The sequence below is a fragment of the Malaya genurostris genome, chromosome 3 (genome assembly GCF_030247185.1).
Source record: "Malaya genurostris strain Urasoe2022 chromosome 3, Malgen_1.1, whole genome shotgun sequence".
NCBI classification, from domain to species: Eukaryota; Metazoa; Arthropoda; class Insecta; order Diptera; family Culicidae; genus Malaya; species Malaya genurostris.
Genome location: NC_080572.1, coordinates 141,343,421 through 141,367,318, shown reverse-complemented (window position 1 = coordinate 141,367,318; position 23,898 = coordinate 141,343,421). Strand labels below are relative to the sequence as shown.

General features: G+C 39.9%; 1 protein-coding gene across 2 annotated transcripts in view; it reads right to left on the bottom strand.

The window, feature by feature from the left end:
* LOC131439574 (chromatin-remodeling ATPase INO80) overlaps positions 1–23,898 on the bottom strand; it is a 530,048-nt gene that overhangs the window by 441,622 nt on the left and 64,528 nt on the right. For both annotated transcript variants that reach the window (XR_009231141.1, XM_058610750.1), the window contains exons 4-5: positions 10,966–12,427; positions 10,314–10,908 (exon numbers count right to left, since the gene is read on the bottom strand). Coding sequence is in view for 1 of the 2 variants with exons in the window: in XM_058610750.1 (XP_058466733.1) it covers positions 10,314–10,908; positions 10,966–12,427 (2,057 nt within the window). In the remaining variant the exon portion in view is untranslated. The remainder of the gene's footprint in view (positions 1–10,313; positions 10,909–10,965; positions 12,428–23,898) is intronic.

Genomic DNA, 23,898 nt, shown 5'->3' with positions numbered 1-23,898 from the left:
CATAAACATCCTATCTGAGAAGTTGCATCAGCATGGTCTTTCACCAATTCTGAATATTTTTTTGTATAATCTGTTGTCCGAGAAATACATGTATTTCGCGCATGGTGATTTGTCGACAATACGATTCAGCTACATGGGTCTTCATCAGGGCCCATGCTTAAGCCCCCTTTTATTTTCACGTAAACAACATTGATAAATGTATCAACACATCTTGCACGCTAAAACAACTTGCCGATGACAGCGTTGTGTCTATTATAGGACCCAAAGCTACCGATCTCCACGGACCATTGCTAGATACCCTCGACAACTTGTCGACATGGGCTCTTCAAATGGATATCGAGTTCTCTAAGGAGAAAACTAAGCTAGTTGTATTTTCAAGGAAGCGAGAACCAGCACAATTACAACTTCAACTAGGGGGTGAAACCATAGCTCAGGTCTTCATATTTGAATATCTCGGGGTCTGGTTCGACTCCAAAGGCACCTGGGGATGTCACATTAGGTATCTGAAACAAAAATGTCAGCAAAGAATTAATTTTCTTCGTAGAAAAACCGGAACTTGGTGGGGTGCCCACCCAGGAGTATCGAAGTGCTCGCGGGCTCGTCTTACCATTTAAAAATTGATTATGGGATCTCTCATATCGATCGCTTATCCGATGCGATATCTTGAATCCGATGGGGATTGAAAACTTCGAAAGGCTTGTCGAGCTCAATTCTCAGACCAGTTTTATGTCCTTGTATTTTGATGACTAAACAGTCATCGGAATTATTTTAATTTTGACCCTGCTACACCGCACGTAAACATTTTTTGTGATACACCGTCACGATGCAGAAACAAAATTGGATTAAAATGTATTTCGAACACAATTTTCCAAATTATCAATACCTTAGCACGAAAGTACCTCAAAAGGTCAAAATAAATAAAGCAGAAACAAACTACAAAAACTCAATTATTAATGTCAATTTATATGATTTTTCGGAAAATATTGAACTGAATTGTGATCATCCGAATTATTTTTATATTCTTTGCCAAATATCATTACACCAAATGACCTTTATGCCAAATGACCGTATGCCTAATGACCGTTATGCCAAATGGTGTGTATGCCAAATATCTTTATGCCAAATAACCTTTATGCCAGTTGGACGTATACCTAATGACCGTATGCCTAATGACCGTATGCCTAATGACCGTCGGCGAAGTGACCGTACACCGTCCTGATAACCGTTCCCACAGGTGCAGAGACCGCTCTCCGCGAGCCCAACACACCGGAGATGTGCGTTGAAGGTGTAGTGATTTGACATGAGCCGCGACATAACACGAATGAAATCGCGACTCACTTTCATCCCCCTGAAACAAGGTTTCGTCGATACCCTAGGGATAATGGAATGTAGCCATCGTCCCAGTTCGCCATTGCTCCATGAAGTTTGCCAACTTTCGAGAGTTTTCTGACGAGAGATACTGAAAAATTCATTGAAGCAGATAGGTCTTTCATAAATATCACCTTCTAATGCGCCCACCTTAGCTAATGAGCCTGCCTTTTCATTTCCCGGAATGGAATAAAGCGAAGAGACCCGGACTAGGGATATTGAATAAGACCGTTCAGATAAATTTCGCAAGTGTTCCCTTATTTTCCCCAGGAAATATGGGGGTACTTTCCTGGCTTCATTGCCCAGAGAGCTTCTATTGAACTTAGGCTGTCCGTGACAATGAAGTAATGGTCTTTGGGCAAGGTTTCAATGATCTCGAGGGTGTACTGAATAGCAGCTAATTCTGCGCCGTAAACTGAAGCCGGATCACTGAGTTTGTACGAAACGGTGATGTTCTGATTGAAGATGCCGAAACCTGTGGACCTGTTGATGTTTGATCCGTCAGTGTAAAACATCTTTTCACAGTTGGCTGTTCTAAATTTATTATGAAAGATATTAGGGGTCACTCGAGGACGTACGTGATCCGGAATTCCACGAATCTCCTCTCTCATGGATGTGTCGATGGGTGGATTACAGGTTTGTTTGCGAGGGGCCGCCGCTTCCGACAGCGCTGTCGGAAGCGGCGGCCCCTCGCAAACAAACCTGTAATCCACAAACAAAACTGTAATTGATAAAGTTCGAATTAACACTTCTGGCATCAGTACTGAACTACATGTACTCAACCTCAAGCCATTTTGAGAAACTATCAACGATGACCAGGAAAACTTTTTTGTCGAAATGAGAGAAGTCTGCATGAATGCGAGTAAACGGTTTTGTAGTAGGAATCCAGAAATACGAAACTTGCTTCGAAACAGGATTCATTCATTTTATGCAGTAATATCAGGATCTGCTTTTGTAAACTTGCAGGTATAATGACACAATCCTGTTACAGTAAACATTCTTCTACTTGCTCTAAATCTTGGTGTTGTGCATAAACATCCAAAAACATACGATGTAACTTCTCGGGCCAACCATGATTCATGTAATAAACTATTTGTTGTGAAAACTTGTCTTTCTTTGTTTCAGTTGTAATTGAAGCATGCCTTGTTGCAAACTCATTGGAAACATTCAAACTTTTTATAAACTCTCTTTGTAAATATGTTGGAACATTTTATGGCAAAGGAAACCTTGAGCAAAAAAAATCTGCGTTGCCCATTTTTGATGACGGTCTATAAACAATGTAAAAATTGTAGATACTCAGTTCCAGTACATATCTTTGTAAACGAGTCACAAACATAGTATTTTCACTCGGTGTTGAACAGTCGTTAGCACTACACTCGGATAACTCTTGGTTTTCTGGAAAATTCTCTGGCTACCTAGAGTTTCATAGATTCAAAGCTTCACTCTTTTTCAAGGCTCCTTGAATCACTAACAGTCTTTTTGAATCAACTATTCAATCTATATTAGGACTACCACAAAATCGTTATATATCAATACTTAACAAAACTAGGAGTCTAATCGAAGACTAATTTATATTCTTCAAAAATGCCTGCGTCCAACCGGAAAGGCAACAAGCCAAGGGTAAAATATAATACAACGCGGTAGAAATCCCAATCCGTTATTCCAAATTTTTCTAACAACATTGCCGATCATACAGAATTCCCCAAATTGACGCTTGTCATTCTGGGAAGAAACAACAATCTATGCCTCCAGTGACGGTGATGATCTCCCACTTCAAAGCATTCCGTATTGAGCTTTCTACTTTTCTCCCGTAAGTAAGAGTCTCATTCAAAATCGGACGAAGAGGAGAATTAAATATTATGAAATAAGCAGTATAATTCTTTATAATAAAATAATAGTGGCTCTGAAAAGAGCTTTTTATGAAAGCGTTCGTGATGGAGCGTGACGAGTTGAGTTAGTTCAGCACGCAGACTCCGCACAGACTTCCGCATAATTCTTTAGGAGTATTATTATGGTTCTAAAAAGAACCGAATAGAAGAAGTTTGGAATAAAGAATCAATAACAGACTCAGAATCCAGTTTCAATTCTAGAACTGCAATTTCAGTTCCGAAATACAGTTCCAGAATCCAGTTTCAGCACGCAGGCTCTGAATTCTAAACCTATATTGCGGAACTAAAATCTGAAACTTGAACTTCCCCGTTACGACTACCGAAAAGCAAATAAGAGTTGCGACCTGAGCGTTTGAGATTTAAACCACGCCGAAGGTGCACTCTCCGTCGCTGCTGATTGATGGCTTAACTCCCGCGATGACAGCCTTCTCGCCTTGATAGCCAGCAAGCGAATGAGAGTTGCGACCTGAGCGTTTGAGGTTTTAACCACGCAGAAGGTGCACTCTGGAATCTCTTAGGGCCCGAGGTAGACCGCCTGAGATTCCGGTTCGGGATGTGTTGGCGAATCGGGATAGTTCATATATGCTTCTCATATACCATTTCCTCAAACACATTAATATCCAAGTGTAATGTGTTATTCCTCGCTCAGGAAGTATAATCTCCACCTACAGGGTCGACACTAACATCCGCTCGATTCTCTCGATCCCTCTCCCTGTCCACCATCGTCATTGGAACTAACAAGATCTTTTTTTTTGTCACTAACTTTTTCGTTTCCCCTTTCTCCGTCTCTTCTCCATCTCGATATTTTGCTCCCGTACCCCCATTTTACCTCGCGTTCCACAATATTTACTTTTTTTGTCGTGACTACGACTTACTTTACTATGGGGTGCCTTTTCAAAATTAGCCATATGGAAGAATTGGCAGAACTTAATCGTGAATATCTCGACTTGTATTAATGGTAGCAACACCATTTCATCAAAAATATGATCAGGAATTTCGTATAATATTTTGAACAGTATGAGATAACCACAAACAACTGAAAAATTAAGTTTTCTCAAAATTTGAAAATAATGCGGAAAACTCTTTACTTTCGCTTGGGTTTTTCGCGCAAGGACGACGATTTTGAGGTAGTCAGGCACATATCTTCAACTGAATGCATATAAAAGGGAAACCGTGGTGAAAATCGATCATTTCTTTTCGTGCGTTCGATGGAAGCAGACGTCGTGGGAGTTAAACCTTCAAGCAGCGACGGAGAGTGCACCTTCTGCGTGGTTAAAACCTCAAACGCTCAGGTCGCAACTCTCATTCGCTTGCTGGCTATCAAGGCGAGCAGACCGCCTTCGCGGGAGTTAAACCATCAACCAGCAGCGACGGAGAGTGCACCTTCTGCGTGGTTAAAACCTCAAACGCTCAGGTCGCAACTCTCATTCGCTTGCTGGCTATCAAGACGAGCAGACCGCCATCGCGGGAGTTAAACCATTAACCAGCAGCGACGGAGAGTGCACCTTCTGCGTGGTTAAAACCTCAAACGCTCAGGTCGCAACTCTCATTCGCTTGCTGGCTATCAAGGCGAGAAGGCTGCCATCGCGGGATTTAAACCATCAATCAGCAGCGACGGAGAGTGCGGCGTGGTTAAAACCTCAAACGCTCAGGTCGCAACTATTATTTGCTTTTCGGTAGTCGTAACGGGGAAGTTCAAGTTTCAGATTTTAGTTCCGCAATATAGGTTTAGAATTCAAAGCCTGCGTGCTGGAACTGTATTTCGGAACTGAAATTGCAGTTCTAGAATTGAAACTGGATTCTGAGTCTGTTATTAATTCTTAATTTAGTTCTTGAACTCAGGGTCCAGTTCTTTATTCCAAACTTCTTCTATTCGGTTCTTTTTAGAACCATAATAATACTCCTAAAGAATTATGCGGAAATTTACTTTACTGTACTCTATACAACCCATTGTGGTAGTCATAGCGAAAAATCGTCTTCAAGAGCTTAGTTCCGGAATATGGGTTTAGAATTCAGAGTCTGCGTGCTGAACTAACTCAACTCGTCACTCTCCATCACGAACGCTTTCATAAAAAGTTCTTTTCAGAGCCACCATTATTTTATTATAAAGAACTATACTGCTTATTTCATAATATTTAATTGCGTTTCAGAATGTTTAATGTAACTAATCTGTAATTTAGTCTAAGCGCATCGTTTAAATTTCTAGTAATGCAAGAGGGGAAAGTTGCACAATTCAAACAATCGATCAACTACCAATTCGAAATCGGAAGCATAAATAAAGCGTGTCACATTCGTATTCACGACATCCAGTTATGTCTCTGACATTACACACCCGTACTTTTTCATTCTCTTCCGTAACATCACCATCATCGCCCACGGAAGACCGCTCCAGTGGAAGACCAACGCCATCTGAAAGACTCATGCAATATTCAATTTATCGAACACTGCCGATCGCCAGCTGAGAGCTGGATTTTCGAGAACCCGAGATGACATAGTCTTATGATACTATTCTAGTTTTAAGTTAGTCGTTAATTAGAAAATACCCTTGGCATCTTAGAGCTTAACCCTCAGGGTACGGACTGGGTTACCGGAACCCGAGCGAAATTTGAAAGAAGCGCCATACGAAGAGAAGTCGGCGAGGGGGGTCCGGACCAGGGGGGGGAATTAACTTATAGGTACACACTATTAGAGGCCCAAGCGGCAGAGTCAGTCTCCGCTTTGTGTCCGAGCTAGACACATATAAACATTGTGCTCGGGTGTGGTACACCCAGTCCGTATCAAACGTTACAAAATCCAAAATTTTCAAAAAAATTAAGTTTTAATTTTCGTCTGTTTGCCGCTGTGGAATAAAAAGGTAAGTAAGAATACGTACTCTTCACTTAATTTTGTAGATTCTAACCTCAAAATAACGCGTTGTACATGGTGTAAGCGAAGTATTGTAGTAGATCTCAATCACTTGAACGTACGTCTTATATCGAAATCTTTGCTGCTCGTAGTGAATTATAACTCATTAAATTTTATTTCTTGTAATTTTTTGTTAAAGAACACGCATTAAAAACATGGCAACGCGTCGAATCACTCGAAGCGTTGCTGCTTTGGAGGAGTTGTACAAGGAAAACGAGGAGGACAGCGTTACAGAGAATGACAGTGACACCGACGACGCCGTAGGTGCGGAAGAGGGAAGAAATGGACATTCGCGATGAGTTTGCCGATAATAGACTTCCAAAGCAAAAGAAATGTAACTTATGTCCAAGTTCCTTTGACCGAAAAACGTATTATAAGTGCCTTAGATGTCATAAGGCGATGTGTAAAGAGCACGTAGCGAAACTGTGCTGCGAATGCGGCAATATTATGTAACATGACTTGTGTAACTTTTTAATAATAAATATTCGCCTTTAACAATTATGTTTGGTATCTATTTATATGATACTACTCAACAATATCTGAGAAACAATTTTTTTACGCTCAAAGTAATTAATTTTAACCTTTATCATCATAAATCAACGAAACTACGTTTTTTCGCTAACTCGAAAAAACGCGTATTTTCATTTTTCAAAAAAAAATATAGTTTTTGAAATAAATCAAAAAACCGTTATGGACATTTGTAAGAACTACTTTTTACCTTTCAAATACGAGTTATACAATGTTAATTTTTTTTTTCAAAAAGTTACAGCATTTTGAAAAAAAAAAACGTTTTTTACAAAAAAAAATCAAGACCCGTTCACATTTTTCATTATAATTTTTTTTCAATCAGTTAAATGATTAATCTGACAACTCTATTATATTTTTGAGACAATTTCACACAAAATAAAAAAAAATTATTCAAATTGACAAAGTACAGCTCGATATACACCCAATCAAAGTCGCCGGGTTAGGCTAACCCTGTCCGTACTGAACGTAACTTTTTTATAGTCCGTACCCTGAGGGTTAAGCAGTGTACCTTGAATTATATTATATTATTGAATAAAAAAAGCCTTTCACGACAGCCTTGAAAGGTCTATTTGATTTTATATCATATGAATAAAATTTATAAAAATTTCTCGGACAAATACCGGAGAAGACGTTCGTAATCTTCCAATCCATCAACCAAGACTCAACATTCTCCTCTTCGTCCGATTTTGAATGAGACTCTTACTTACGGGAGAAAAGTAGAAAGCTCAATACGGAATGCTTTGAAGTCGGAGATCATCACCGTCACTGGAGGCATAGATTGTTGTTTCTTCCCAGAATGACAAGCGTCAATTTGGGGAATTCTGTATGATCGGCAATGTTGTTAGAAAAATTTGGAATAACGGATTGGGATTTCTACCGTGTTATATAATTTTTAACCCTTGGCTTATTGCCTTTCCGGTTAGACACAGGCATTTTTGAAGAATACAAATTAGTCTTCGATTAGACTCCTAGTTTTGTTAAGTATATAACGATTTTGTGGTAGTCCTAATATAGATTGAATAGTTGATTCAAAAAGACTTTTAGTGATTCAAGTAGCCTTGAAAAAGAGTGAAGCTTTTAATCTATGAAACTCTAGGTAGCCAGAAAATTTTCCAGAAACCAAGAGTTATCCGAGTGCAGTGCTAACGACTGTTCAACACCGAGTGAAAATACTATGTTTGTGACTCGTTTACAAAGATATGTACTGGAACTGAGTATCTACAATTTTTACATTGTTTATAGACCGTCATCAAAAATGGGCAACGCAGATTTTTTTTGCTCAAGGTTTCCTTTGCCACAAAATGTTCCAACATATTTACAAAGAGAGTTTATAAAAAGTTTGAATGTTTCCAATGAGTTTGCAACAGAGCATGCTTCAATTGCAACTGAAACAAAGAAATACAAGTTTTTACAACTAATAGTTTATTACATGAATCATGGTTGGTCCGAGAAGTTACATCGTATGTTTTTGGATGTTTATGCAAAACACCAAGATTTAGAGCAAGTAGAAGAATGTTTACTGTAACAGGATTGTGTCATTATACCTGCATGTTTACAAAAGCAAATCCTGATATTACTGCATAAAATGAATGAATCCTGTTTCGAAGCAAGTTTCGTATTCCTGGATTCCTACTACAAAACCGTTTACTCGCATTCATGCGGACTTCTCTCATTTCGACAAAAAAGTTTTCCTGGTCATCGTAGATAGTTTCTCAAAATGGCTTGAGGTTGAGTACATGTAGTTCAGTACTGATGCCAGGAGTGTTAAGTCGAACTTTATCAACGTTTGTGCAAGATTTTGGTTACCGGCCGTAGTAGTTACGGACGGCGGACCACCGTTTAATTCCAAAGAGTTCATTGATTTTTTACAGAAATACAACATAAAGGCGATGAAGAGTAAACCGTATAAACCACCGAGCATTGGACAGGCACGTATGGTAAGATTGATAAAAGATGGTTTAAAGAAGTTTTTGTTGGATCCGCAAAGAAGATTTAGTTTTGTGCTTGTTTGGAAGATGGTCGTTCATTTCCTTCCGAGAGCCTGTTTAGTTTTAAGCCCAAGACGCTGTTGGATATAATCCATACTAGGAATAGTTTTAGAAATCATTTGACGAAGCGTGAAGTTGTGGATGTACCTGTAAATAGTAAGCGTACAAAAGATAAACACCGACTTTGTGACTAGATTGACTCCTTGCGCCCAGGAGATTAAGTTTATTTTAAAAATTTTAAACCTACCGATATTTGACGATGGCTTGAAGCCAAGTTTCTAAGACGTGTTTCTTTAAATACATTTCAGGTTTCTGTTGGAGGTCGGATGTAGCTGGCGCACCGTAATTAACATACATTGTTTGGAACTCGCAAGAAGACATGTGATTTCATTTTTGCGAGGGGAAAGGAGAGTAATTCTACACAAAAGAATAGTAGAGAGGACGATGACGACGATAACTTTGACAACGATGCTAGCGACTTTTTCGGTTTCGCAGCCGATTCGTTCATTTATCGAGACAAACCTGACGATCAACCAATGGTTTGTGAATCGGATGGTGGTGGTTCGGGCAGCAACTGTTTACCGCTTGAGGGAGTTGATCCTCAAGTGGTTGCGATCGAAGCAAACTAATTCACCCGAATGTCATCCGCACGTCAGTTAACGTCGTTCGACAAGATCGAAGCGTCATCGAAAAGATCCCGATTTCGTATTTTATAAATAGTTTTACGAATAAGTTTAAAAAATGCTTACACGACAGTGAAGTTTAGTCGTTTCGAAAGTTTTAGTTTGCGATAGTTCAGTTTTATCGCTCGTTTTTGAATTTGTTCATGGCAGTGAAGTTTCGCCATTATCGATTGTAAGTTTGAACTAAAGGGGAAAGAACTGTGGTGACCATCCGGCACTATGACCCTGTCTGAACAGCTGCTGGCTCAGCGTTCAGTATTGTAAGACAATAGAGTCGATAGTTGTGTGTCATAGCGTACACCTCACGTATATACTTTGTAGTAAATATCACCTCCCTGCAAGCGTAATATCGGATATAACAATATTAATAATAAAAAGTTGATTACATAAAAATATCGATATTTCCTTTATAAATAGACGAATTTGAACAATCTTTGTCTTGTTGAAATAATACCTATTCAACGAGACACAGATTGTTGAAATTCGTCAATTTATCAAGGAGATATCGATATTAGTATGGGGTATATTAGTATGAGGTATGCTTAGAAAAAATGTTTTTAAGACGAGAAGTCCATTCATCTGCAACTAGTTGATTCAAATAGTCCCTGCCACCTCTACACCTATGTTCTGTACAAACATACACACACAAACAAAGAGAGAGGGGCATTTGCTCAGTTGGTCGTCCAGCTGAATCGATGTATATGATACTTGGCTCTCAAGGCATCGGAAAATGTTCCCAAGATTTGAACGATTTCTATACTTACTTTTATATTTCCAAACACACACACAGATAGAGAGAAAGAGAGAGAGAGAGAGAGAGGCATTTGCTCAGTTGGTCGTCCAGCTGAATCGATGTATATGATACGCGGCCTCGATTTCTATACCTACTTTTTATATTTGTAAAAAATGTTAAAAAGGCAATATCGTTCCATACAACTACACACTATACTTACAAATAAATAAGTCCATCCAATGCCAACTTCTCTATTTCGACTAACGATACATTGCACAATCGGCTGAAAGAGAATGTATTCAAAACATTCCCCGGTCGGAAACTCGTTTTTCCAATGTTGGGTATTGCATAACTTTTGAACACCGATTGATACACATTTTCACACTTAAAAACATTAAATAAATTATACACAATATGATGTTTACTAGGTATTATCTTCTCTAGAAAAGCCTCATTGAAAACAAGTCGTGCAATCTTATAATTTGGTGTCTTATAAAAAAATGGGCTTTTTGCATCACGGCGCTCAAACAGTTCAGGATGATTGCAAACCTTACGAAACTGCATAACTAAGTTCATCAAATTTGATGTGAAGTTTTTATCGAACGAATGCCCATCACCTGTACCATGTCCCGTTAAATTAAGTAGATCTTCTATGCGAATTTTTTTCTTCAATGCTACATACAACAGCTTTTGACGAATTGTTAAAGGACAATACACCATAATTTCAATCTTGTCTGATAATTCATTTTCAACATCTTTTTTGATACGTCTAAGCATAAAAGGTTTAAGAATCATGTGAAGTCGTGAAATTTGCTCTGAAAAAGTTATTATTAAAATTTAGTAGAAGTAGACAATTTCAAAATCATACTTACTCTCATCGATTCCGGTCTTATTTTCTGCGTGACTTTCGATGTCTTTTGAAAACCATTCGTTAAATTCCTCGTGCGAATCGAACAATGTTGGCATAATAAAATGTAATAAAGCCCATAACTCGGCCATACTATTCTGAATCGGTGTGCCACTAAGAAGCAATCGATTTCGACAGTTAAATCCTAACAGTAATTTCCATCGCACTGAACTAGAACTTTTGATTGCCTGCGCCTCATCAAGTACCATATATTGCCACTTGATACGGTTGAAGTACTTGTAATCTGAAACCACCAATTGATAACTGGTAATCACTACATGAAAGCTGGCCCCTTTTGTATGGAGATCTTTTTGTTCCCAAAATTGTCGTAGAATTTTACGTTCATTAGGCGAGCCCCAGTAAGGAACAACGTTGAAATCTGGTACAAAACGTTCCATTTCTTGCTGCCAGTTATGTAAAGTTGATGCTGGCGAAATAATTAGAAATGGACCCCATACTCCGTAACTCTCAGCAATATGACACAAAAATGCAATCGATTGTACAGTTTTACCAAGTCCCATTTCATCAGCTAGGATGCCACTTATGCCTTGATCATATAAATTTGCTAACCAAGTTACCCCTTTTAGTTGATACCCTTTTAAGCACCCATGAAAAATAGTAGGTTGCGGCAAATCAATAATAGTTCCGGATTCATCTACTCTCTGGTTGGCCGGTTTGTGTTGTTGCATTATATTGTCAAACATTTGTTTGCGTTCATTATCACTGCTAAAAGCTTCCGTTGCATTTTTGTGTGCTTTTTGTTTCATCAAATCACTGTCGTAATTATCAATCAATGCTAATCTTGGATTAGACTCTTCATCTAGTTGAGATAAAATTTTGAGTTGTTCCTCTTTAGACACATTTCCTAATTTCTTAGACATGAAATGGGCATATAGCTCTGTTTGAGTAATCAAAAAATTTAGTTTTCGCTGTTGTCTCTTTGCTTCAACCATCTCAACATCAATTTTTCGTTGTTCTTCGGCTTCTTTCTCCATACGTTTTCTAGTTTCTCGTTCCACACGATCATAGCGTTTCCAATAGCCTTGCATTTCACGAGTCAACCGCTTGGCCCTCCAAATAGTTTCCTTCATTAATTTTTGTGATTGCATCGCTTTCTGTCGCGATACCCTCATGCATAGAGAAGCCACTCGACGACAATTGGTTATTATATCTTTGTGGTTGTTTGATTTAGCTCTCTGAATCTTGCCTAATTCTTTTTTTGTCATCAACTGCCAAAACTTTCGTCTTCTGGCCGCCATAATTTCTGGTGTTTTGGATGCAACCCTTCGTCCTCGCTTCAATTTTATTTCTGTTGAATTTGTTAACTTTGAGTCTGGACCATCATCTTTTTCGAGTCTTAAACCAAGCTGTTCTTCCAAGTCGATATCGCAAAGCCCAGATAGACGATCGTTTACATTGTTTTTCGTCTACAAAATAAAATTTATTAGACAATATGCTGTTTCTCACTTCATTGTTCCCTAAAGGTAAAAGAATCAGAAAACATACATAGTACATTTTTATTTGTATCTTGTAGGAAGGAATGTATCCCGGGTTGGCGGTTCAATGCATAGGACGCTGGTGTTACAAGCCAGTTGTCGTATGTTCGAGCCTCGACCTGGAAGGATTCTTAGTGTCAGTAGGATCCATAGTACTAGCCATTCTATGATTCTGAACACTAAGAATCGGCTGCGGAGTCTGTTGAAACAGAATGGCCAAACCTCACAAATGGAATGTAATGCCAGGACTTTGCTTTAGGAAGGAAATGAACATAAACTAGTTATGAAACTATGCGTAAAATAACTTCTGATCTTTTAGAGATCATTTGATCAGTGTGTCATCGATCAAAATCAATACTGATGTTCCGTCTCATAAAATCGGTAATGATTTTGATTGGTTATGACATGGAATCTGTAATTATAGTAGCTGGGAGATCAAATCGCTGGACGAATCAATTAGCTTTGAACATTGTGGAAGACAATCACATATGAGCAAGAGCAGACATGAGCGCCGATTGATTTACGTCTAAAATCGATGATCTTACGGTGTTAAATGTTAATTTGTAACTTTCAGGAATACTCTTTTAAAACTTCTTATCACCAGAGTTGGAAAAAGCACCGGTTTCGTTACAACACGCAAATATTTATTAAGCAAATATTTATTTATTTAGGTATAATCAACAGACACAATATGGTCCTAATGATAATTTTTAGTAATAACAACAAATTCTCAAGTATCCTACTGCGTGACAGATTGAAGTCAAATCCTAATGATACGCGATTGAATGATCTCTGCAAGCCAATAATAGCATTGTTAGCACCGTAGTTAGTTCGTCGTAAAGGAACTCGAAGAAATGCACTGTTGCGAAGAGTAAGGGGTCGGACGTTGATATTAATTTCGCGGAGCAAAGCAGAGAAGGCAATCTTATCGGTTAAATCATCTTCATTAAAAAGCACGTGCAACATCTCGACGAACTTGTAGTGTATCGAGACCGATTAGTTACCCGCGACTTTCTTAGCTTGGCAGTTGGTGAGGTTTGCTTCGCGGTAAGCGCCGAAGAGCGAAGCGAATCTGCGTTGTATCGATTCGATTATATGAGCACCGTTTATGTAATGAGGATTCCAAACGACAGAACAGTACTTCAGAGAAGAACGAACAAGTGAGCAATACAGAGATTTCAAACAATACACGTCTGTAAAATGTTTAGCCATCCTCTTTACAAATCTTAAGTTGGGAGAACTTTTGGAAACAATATAGCTGATGTGTTGCTTGAATGTCAGTTGCTCATCAGGTGTTCAACACACATCCTTCTGACTATCGGGGATCCTTCCAGAAAGTATTCAAAATGAAATGGCTATTTTTTCTTCGAGAAAGTAATGGTCGAGCATTTGCCAGGATTCAAATTCATACGGTTTACTTTATAGCACTTGTCGAAGCTCAACAGCTGTCGTTGTAGAAAACCAGCATCTTCTGGGCTTCGAATGTACTAGTAGATATTAACGTCATCGGCAAACGATATCGAGGGCTCTCTAGGGTAAAGTTGACGTCGTTGAAGTACAGTAAAAATATGAAAGGCCCGAGATGGTTACCCTGCGGAATTCCGGACGAAGTGATACACTCATAGGAAACGTGATCGCCGATTTGCACTGTTGATCGACGATCCATAAGATATGATTGAAACCATCTAAGGATATTAGAGACGAATCAATTTCTTTTCAATTTAGCAATTGTTATATTGTGGTTTCGTAGTATCAGTAGAATCGTAGCACCAGCCATGCAATGATTCTGTTACACTCTGAATCGGCTGCGAGGTCTGTTGAAACAGAAGGTCAAATTTCACTACAGGAATGTAATACCCAGGCTTTGCTTTGCTATATTGTGGTTTATTATATCAAAGGCAGAAGAGAGATCGGTGTAAATAGCGTTTGTTTGTATACCTTTTTACATACCATCAGTTACGTAGCACATGAATGACAAAAGGATAGTGGTTATTTGATTCCAAATGCACGTGGGAGGACACATTAGGTATCTGATCACAAAATGCCAACAAAGATTAAATTTTCTTCGAACAATAACAGGATCTTGGTGGGGTGCACATTCAGAAGAGCTTATTGAATTGTATTAGATAACGATACTACCAGTGATGGATGCGTTTGATTTCGTTCCGCGGCAAATTCTCATATTATTAAACTTGAGCGAATTTAGTATCGTTATTTGCGATTCGCCTAAGGCTGAAGTTCTGGTGGGAGTTCTTCCATTGAAATATCGTTTTTAGGAGCTTTCATCACGGCTGCTAATAAGATGTGAGGCACTGAATCCCATGGTTTTTGATAACTTCGAAAGGCTAGTTGAGCTTCAATCTAAACAAGATTCATGACAGTATATTTTAACCATACGTAACAGGAAATCAACCCTTCAACATCTATTCTTATCCGTGTCAGAATGTCCCAGACTCAACTTTATTTTTCGACACATCCATGCAGCGCGAAGTGCGTGGAATCCCGGATCACCTACGCTTGATGGGAATCTTAAAAATATTTTCAAGTAAGTTCAGCCATATTGACTCTCAGAAAATGTTTCATATGGACGGATCACGAATTGAAGAGGCTACTGGGTTTGGTATGTTTTTTTTTTTTTTTTTCAAATAAAATTTTTATTAGGCTCATTTGCTTTAGCTTAACGTGGCCGATTGTCTTGTTGTTAGGGAGAGAGGAAGGGATGCCGTATTACGGGGCGGCATACTCCCCAGTTAGTAAGGGGACATAGGGAGGGTGGGACCTACACAGTATTGAATTGAAATTTGAATACATCATTGGTTTGTGGCATACATCTTTTAGACACATTTTGCGTTCGATGAATCTTCATGTTTTTCAGCTTGTAGCAATGAAGAGATTATTCTGGATTGGCATGCTTCGTTGGTGTGTTCTGACGTTGATGTGACGTTTTTGGGTAGCTTCCAGCAACTCAGTCAGTTCAAGGCAGGTGCATGCTCCGAAGCATCGTTTACACAGGCCATACTTCCAGCAACGTAAAGAAGAGTGCGGTAGAGCTGTAGACGAGAAAGAGATAGGGAGAGCACTAAATTTGAGCATTGATAGTTTTCAAGAAGTTATAGATGAGAGTCATATAAGGAAGATTTCGAGTTGCCAAGACGTCGCGGACTGGTACGAAGGGTGGTATACCTCGGGCCCGAAGGGAACCTATGAGTTGGGACCTGGCATCACAATACTCGACACATGTCCAAACAACATGTTCGATGTCATGATAACCCTCACCGCAAACGCAGACACCACTCTCAGCGAGCCCCACAGGACGGAGATGCGCGCTGAACATATAATGATTAGACATGAGCCTTGACATTACACGAATAAAGTCTCGGCTCACGTCTAACCCCCGGAACCAAGCTTTCGTCGATACCTGTGGGATTATTGAGTGTAACCATCGTCCCAGAGTTCCACTATTCCATGTATTCTGCCAGCTAGCTAGAGTTTTCTGACGACAGCAACTGAAAAATTCATTGAAGCAGATTGGTTTTTCATAGATATCACCTTCTAGTGCGCCCACCTTGGCTAACGAGTCCGCCCTCTCATTGCCCCGTATGGAACAATGTGAGGGGACCCAAACCAAGGTAATCTGGTATGATTTTGCAGATAAAGCACTCAATTGTTCCCGTATTTTCCCCAGGAAATACGGTGAGTGCTTTCCAGGCTTCACTGAACGGAGAGCCTCAATGGAACTGAGACTGTCCGATACAATGAAGTAGTGATCCAAGTTCCGGTTATTGTACGAAGGAAATTGATTCTCTGTAGGCATTTTCGTTTCAAATACCTAATGTGACATCCCCAGGTACCTTTGGAATCGAACCAGACCCCGAGATATTTAAATGTGAAAACCTGAGCTATGGTTTCACCCCCTAGTTGAAGCTGTAATTGCGCAGGTTCTCGCTTCCTTGAAAATACAACCAGCTCAGTTTTCTCCGTAGAGAACTCGATACCCATTCGAAAAGCCCATGTCGACAAGTTGTCGAGGGTATCTTGCAATGGTCCTTGGAGATCGGCAGCTTTGGGTCCTATAATAGACACAACACTGTCGTCGGCAAGTTGTCTTAGCGTGCAAGATGTGTTGATACATTCATCAATGTTATTTACGTAAAAGTTGTATAAAAGGGGGCTTAAGCATGAGCCCTGAGGAAGACCCATGTAACTGAATCGCTTTGTCGTCAAATCACTATGCTCAAAATGCATGTGTTTCTCGGACAATAGATTATATAAAAAGTTGTTCAAAACTGGTGAAAGACCATGCTGATGCAACTTCTCAGATAGAACGTTAATGGAAACTGAATCGAATGCCCCCTTGATGTCGAGGAAAACTGATGCCATTTGTTCTTTACGAGCAAATGCCATTTGAATTTCTGTTGAGAGCAACGCTAGACAATCGTTCGTTCCTTTGCCCCTGCGGAACCCAAATTGTGTACCTGAAAGCAATCCATTTGTTTCGACCCAATTGTCTAGACGGAAGAGAATCATTTTCTCCAACAATTTCCGAATACAGGAAAGCATAGCAATCGGCCGATACGAATTGTGATCGGAGGCTGGTTTTCCAGGTTTTTGAATAGTAATAACTCTCACTTCTCTCCATTCGTGTGGGACAATATTACCCTCGAGGAACTTGTTGAATAAATTCAACAAGCGCCTTTTGGCAGAGTCGGGCAGATTTTTCAACAAGTTGAATTTGATTCTGTCTAACCCCGGGGCTCTATTGTTACACGACAAGAGCGCAAGAGAGAACTCTACCATCGAAAACGGTGTTTCGTTTGTATTCAATGTCGCGACGCGGGATATCTTCTGTTCAGGAACAGAATCAGGACATACTTTCTTAGCGAAATCAAATATATAGCGGTTAGAATATTCCTCGCTTTCGTTCGCGTGATTTCGATTGCGCATGCGACGGGCCGTATTCCAAAGAGTGCTCATTGCTGTTTCTCTCGTTAATCCGTCAACAAATCTTCGCCAGTAACCGCGTTTCTTAGCTTTAATCAGACTTTTCATTTGAAATTCTAACGCCGCGTATTTCCGATAATTATCTGGAGTTCCGTTCCTTCTAAACGAGATGAAGGCTGAAGCTTTTTTCGTTTTCAGCTCTGAGCACTCTTTGTCCCACCATGGGTTGGGAGAACGCATACTAGTTTGCGCGCAAGGTACTCGTTTCGTCTGAGCTTGAATTGCGGTGTCAAGAATCAAGCCAGCCAAAAATGTATACTCTTCCTCCGGAGGAAGCTCCTGTGATGTTTCTAGTTTCTCAGATATCGAGCTCGCGTAACGTTTCCAATCAATGTTTCGTGTGAAATCGTACGAAACATTGATTGTTTCCGATGGTCTTCCACGGTTGGTGATAGAAACTATGATCGGCAAGTGATCGCTACCGTGAGGATCACAGATTACCTTCCACTTGCAATCTAACTGTAGCGAAGTCGAGCAAAGGGATAAATCCAGCGCACTTGGTTGTGCTGGCGGTCTAGGGTTCCGTGTCATTTCTCCCGTGTTTAGAATTGTCAAATTGAAGTTGTCACACAGATCTTGGATTAAAGAAAAACGATTATCATCATATAAGCAGCCCCATCCTGTACCATGCGAGTTAAAGTCCCCTAAAACCAGCCGCGGTGAAGGAAGAAGTTCTATGATGTCTGCAAGCCGACGATGCCCTATCGAGACTCTGGGAGGAATGTAGATAGAAGCTATACATAGATCTTTGCCTTTAATATTAACTTGGCAAGCAACAACTTCAATTCCCGGTGTCGAGGGGAGGTTAATACGATGAAATGAATAGCACTTTTTAATCCCTAAAAGTACCCCTCCATAAGAGTCTTCTCGGTCCAGGCGGATTATGTTAAAATTATGGAAGTCGAGGTTGATGTTAGAAGTAAGCCAAGTTTCACTCAAGGAGAATACATCGCAATTATGAGTATGTATTAAGTGTTTGAAAGAATCAAGTTTTGGGATGATACTTCTGCAATTCCACTGAAGCACAATGATCATATCTTCGATTCTCAGTGGTAAATTATCCATCAAAAGATACGATCGCTGCGAGGAGGGGCCATTGTTCAGTCAACTGTTTTAAAAATGTCCTTACTGTTGGCAGTAGAGCAGTTAGGAAGCTTTTCAGAGGATCAGTAATATTGAAGGCTGTTAATATCCAGTCCACGATATCAGAAAATTTCAATAATCCAGCGTTTGTCAGAGGTATCCTCTTCAACTGGCAAGATTGCAAACGGGTTCTCAGGGGTCGATGGAGTGGTTCTTTTTAAGATTTCCGCATAAGATCGTTTGGAACGTTCTTTCACGGATCGCTTCAATTTCTCCGCACGCTGTATGTACGTAGGGCACACCGAAAGATCATGAGGATTCTCCCCGCAGTAGCAACACTTTTCCACTGCTCTTCTGCAGAGATCGTCCTCATGGGCCTCTCCGCATTTGCCGCATCGCAGTTTGTTGCAACAATAGGTTGCCGTATGACCTAGCTGTTTGCAGCTTGTACAATGCATTACCCGCGGTACATACAGCCGAACAGGTAGACGAACTCCACTCACTACCAAATAATTTGGAAGTGCAGATCCGGCAAAAGTCACGCGAAATGAGTCCGATTGGTAAAATTTACCATCTATCGATTTGGAGTGCAATTGCTTGCACTCCAAAATTTTCACTGGTTGAAGGTCGGGGTTTTTGAAACGGCCTACCCCGTCCTTCATCAGATCTTCGATTGTCAGACTTTCGTCACGGACCACACCGTCGATCTCCACCACATGAGACGGGACGTACACGCGGTACTCCTTCGTGAACAACTCGTTGGTAGCAATCCCGTTTGCTTGCTTCAGGTCGGACACAACAACGCGTAACTTGTTTGGCGAAACCTTATCTATTGTTTTTATTGCCGAGTAATGTTTTTCCAGGTCCCGAGCAATATTTAAAACTCTGAGAGACTTTAATTTGGGCCGGAAGTATACCACCCACGGACCCCCCGAGCCATCGTCTTGGTAAACTTTTTGACGAGCAGGCAATATCTTAGAGGGAGATGGAGGCATCGGAGAGGGAGATGGCATCGGAGAGGGAGATGGTATCGGAGGGGGAGATGGTATCGGAGGGGGAGATGGTATAGGAGGGGTAGATGGCATCTCGGAAGCAAACTCAGCCTCTAAATGTTCTTCGTTCATTCGTTCAGCTTCGCTCTCCTCCGAGACACCCCCACTGTCATCAATATTCATATTTAAAGTGCGGGAGTAAAGAAGTCTCCCGCACTTGAAATGAGAAAGAAAGAAATAAAATGAAAAGAAAATATATGAATAGTAAAAGTTGAAAGAAAAAGTTTGAGAAAATACTTAACAGTATGTCACGGTAAGCTGTTAGGTGAGTTGCTTCTTCACTCCTTCGTTTGGGCTTCAGCGTGACCTTGACTCAGGATTTGACTGCTGCGATGCGGGTAGCAAACAATAGAAATAACTGCTACCCGAGGATAGCACAATAGCGTCTACTGTCGATACCGATACAAAACCGGTGCACAGACAGAACTCACTTGCGGGGATGCTACTTTTTTATCACTTTTATTTAATGCCTATACTACAGCCTCTGCTGTGATAGGCACCTTCGTCTTACCGATGTCGATTGTTAAAAAAAAACGCGTGTGCTCACTTCGAACATTCGGTTACGAATGGGGTTTGGTATGTTCAACAATAATGTTTCGGCTCATTTAGGCTTCAAGAACCTGCATCTGTTTATATAGCAGAGTACCAGAGGGTTTTTATAGCATGAGTGTAATCGTCACATTATCTCCAAACCATTATTTCCTCTTCTCAGATAGTCTAAGTGCAATTTAAGCCATTCGCTCAAACATGACTGGCCTTTTTTCTTGGGCAAAATAAAACAGTGCCTGAACGACATATTGAATAATTATTATCAAATCACTATAGTCTACGTCCCGGCTCATTGCTCCATGGCCCATGCCAGGCAATGAAAGAGTCGATATTTGCGCTATTGGTGCTATTGAGGGTGAAATTTATGAGCGAACGATTGTTTTCAAGGAATTTTATAGCGCGTCTCACCAAAGAACACTTGCCAGCTGGCAAGCTTCTTGGTATAAAGATGATCTTGGTCGGTGGATGCACTCAATTTTCCTCAATATATCGACAGAGGCATGGTTCAGAGGGCTGGATGTGAGTAGGGACTTTATTCGTTTGATGTTCAGGCGCATGTCCAATCACTACAAGTTAGATGCACATCTTTTTCGAATTGGACTTTACGATACTAATCCTTGTGATTGTGACGAAGGTTACCGCGATATTGATCATGTCGCGATGTCAGATCTCAACTAATAAATTCCTTGCGTACTCAAGGTAGACTATCCAATGCTCCAGTTCGCGAAGTTATTGCTTGTCGTTATCTTTCTTACATGAAACTTGTTTATCATTCCATTAGGACCATTGGAGTTCCAATTTAATTTTTATTTTATGTTAGATTTCTTCGTCTTCCATGAGTTCAACCAATAGCCAGCAATATTATATTGAATAAAAGTGATGAACTGATACAAACAAACCTGAAATAGCTATAAAATCATGTACAAAATAAATGTTTTTTATTTAACAGAATTTATAATAGCAAATCGCTTGATAAAAGTAGTGCTTAGATTAACTTATGAACTCGACATACTATTATGATATTCGAAATGTATTAGGTTTAAAGTACTATGTATTGTGGATGCTACGGCGAAGAAAAACTTTTGTATATTACCTTATGAAATAAACGTATTTATGAAAAAATAGGTTGTTGGCTGTGGAGCGCTTAGACATAAAGCCATGTTGAGTGTCGACAATATATTGCTTGCAGTGGTTGAAAATCGGTGTCAGAAAAACCTTTTGAAACAGTTTAGGTACTGCACTAAGCGATGTTATGCCACCGAAATTGTTCACGTCTTTTGTCGTGAATACGACTTACTTTACTATGGGGTGCCTTTTCAAAATTAGCCATATGGAAGAATGGGCAGAACTTAATCGTGAATATCTCGACTTGTATTAATGGTAGCAACATGATTCTTTCACCATTTCATCAAAAATATGATCAGGAATTTAGGATCATATTTTGAACAGTGTGAGATAACCACAAACAACTCAAAAATGAAGTTTTCTCAAAATTTCAAAATAATGCGGAAAACTCTTTACTTTCGCTTGGGTTTTTCGCGCAAGGATGACGATTTTGAGGTAGTCAGGCACATATCTTCAACTGAATGCGTATAAAAGGGGAACCGTGGTGAAAATCGATCATTTCTTTTCGTGCGTTCGATGGAAGCAGACGTCGTGGGAGTTAAACCTTCAACCAGCAGCGACGGAGAGAGCGCCTTCTGCGTGGTTAAAACCTCAAACGCTCAGGTAGCAACTTTCATTCGCTTGCTGGCCTTCAAGGCGAGCAGACTGCCATCGCGAGAGTTAAACCATCAACCAGCAGCGACGGAGAGAGCGCCTTCTGCGTGGTTAAAACCTCAAACGCTCAGGTAGCAACTTTCATTCGCTTGCTGGTCTTCAATGCGAGCAGACTGCCATCGCGAGAGTTAAACCATCAACCAGCAGCGACGGAGAGAGCACCTGCCATCATTTGGTTTTCGGTAGTCGTAACGAGAAGTTCAATTTTCAGATTTTAGTTCCGCAATATAGGTTTAGAATTCAGAGCCTGCGTGCTGAAACTGGATTCTGGAACTGTATTCCGGAACTAATTTGAGTTTCGAAATTGCAATTCTAGAATTGAAACTGGATTCTGAGTCTGTTATTGGTTCTAATTTTAGTTCTTGAACTCAGGGTCCAGTTCTTTATTCCAGACTTCTTCTATTCGGTTCTTTTGTCGTGAATACGACTTACTTTACTATGGGGCGCCTTTTCAAAATTAGCCATATGGAAGAATGGGCAGAACTTAATCGTGAATATCTCGACTTGTATTAATGGTAGCAACATAATTCTTTCACCATTTCATCAAAAATATGATCAGGAATTCAGGATAATATTTTGAACAGTGTGCGATAACCACAAACAACTCAAAAATTAAGTTTTCTTAAAATTTGAAAACAACGCGGAAAACTCTTTACTTTCGCTTGGGTTTTTCGCGCAAGGACGACGATTTTGAGGTAGTCAGGCACATATCTTCAACTGAATGCGTATAAAAGGGGAACCGTGGTCGAAAATCGATCATTTCTTTTCGTGCGTTCGATGGAAGCAGACGTCGTGGGAGTGGAATCATCAACCAGCAGCGACGGAGAATGCACCTTCTGCGTGGTCGCAGGTCGCATCTCTCATTCGCTTGCTGGCCATCGAGGCGAGAGGACCTTAACCAGCAGCAGCAGCGGGAGTTAACTAGCAGCGACGGAGAATGCACCTTCTGCGTGGTTAAAAACCTCAAACGCTCAGGTCGCATCTATCATTCGCTTTCTGGCCATCAAGGCGAGTACCAGCAGCGACTGAAACTGGATTCTGAGTCTGTTATTGGATCTAAATTTAGGTCTTGAACTCAGGGTCCAGTTCTCTATTCCAGACTTCTATTCGGTTCTTCTTAAAACCATAATAATACTCCTAAAGAATTATGCGGAATTTACTTTACTGTACCTCTACACAACCCATTTTTGTCGTGAATACGACTTACTTTACTATGGGGTGCCTTTTCAAAATTTACCCTCTGAGAGAGTGATAAGTTTCTGATCGTGAATATCTCTTGTTGTATCCAATGATCAACATAATACTTGCGACATGCCGACATGGAAATATGATCACAATTTTATGATAAAATTTTCAGTTTTGTGACATAGTCTCAAATAATTCAAAATTAAACTTTTCTGAAATGTTTGGTATAAACGAGTATCAAAGAGGATAATTCATGAGGCGCGTTTGCCTTTCTCGTATTTTTAAAGCTCATAGCTCAGTGATCTGTGAAAGGATTTATATAATCTAACTACCAATAGAATCGAAATTTTTCAATTTAAACGTGTATAGCAAAAGCATTGAAGTATTTCAATAGTACACTATTGAAAAACCTGTCTCATTTGCTCCATGTCAACACCAGCCAATCAGAACGCGTTCTAAGGAAGAGAACAAAATATCTGCTGCTGTACAACAAATCGTCCGGGAAAAATGTTCCGAAAAGTGGTGAATATCGCAGTGAGTTCCTCAATTTGGTCCTTGTGAATGCTAGAAACGAATCCCTACAGCATATTGATAGTTTCTTTCAATAAATTATGTAAATCCGAAATGAAATAATCGACAATAAAATTCTCTATGCGGCTATTTTTATAGCCGTTCGGACCGCCCATTAGTGAAAAAGCTACAAACGAAATCACATAAAAGGAAATCTATTAACAAAAATTCAATCAGTTTGGA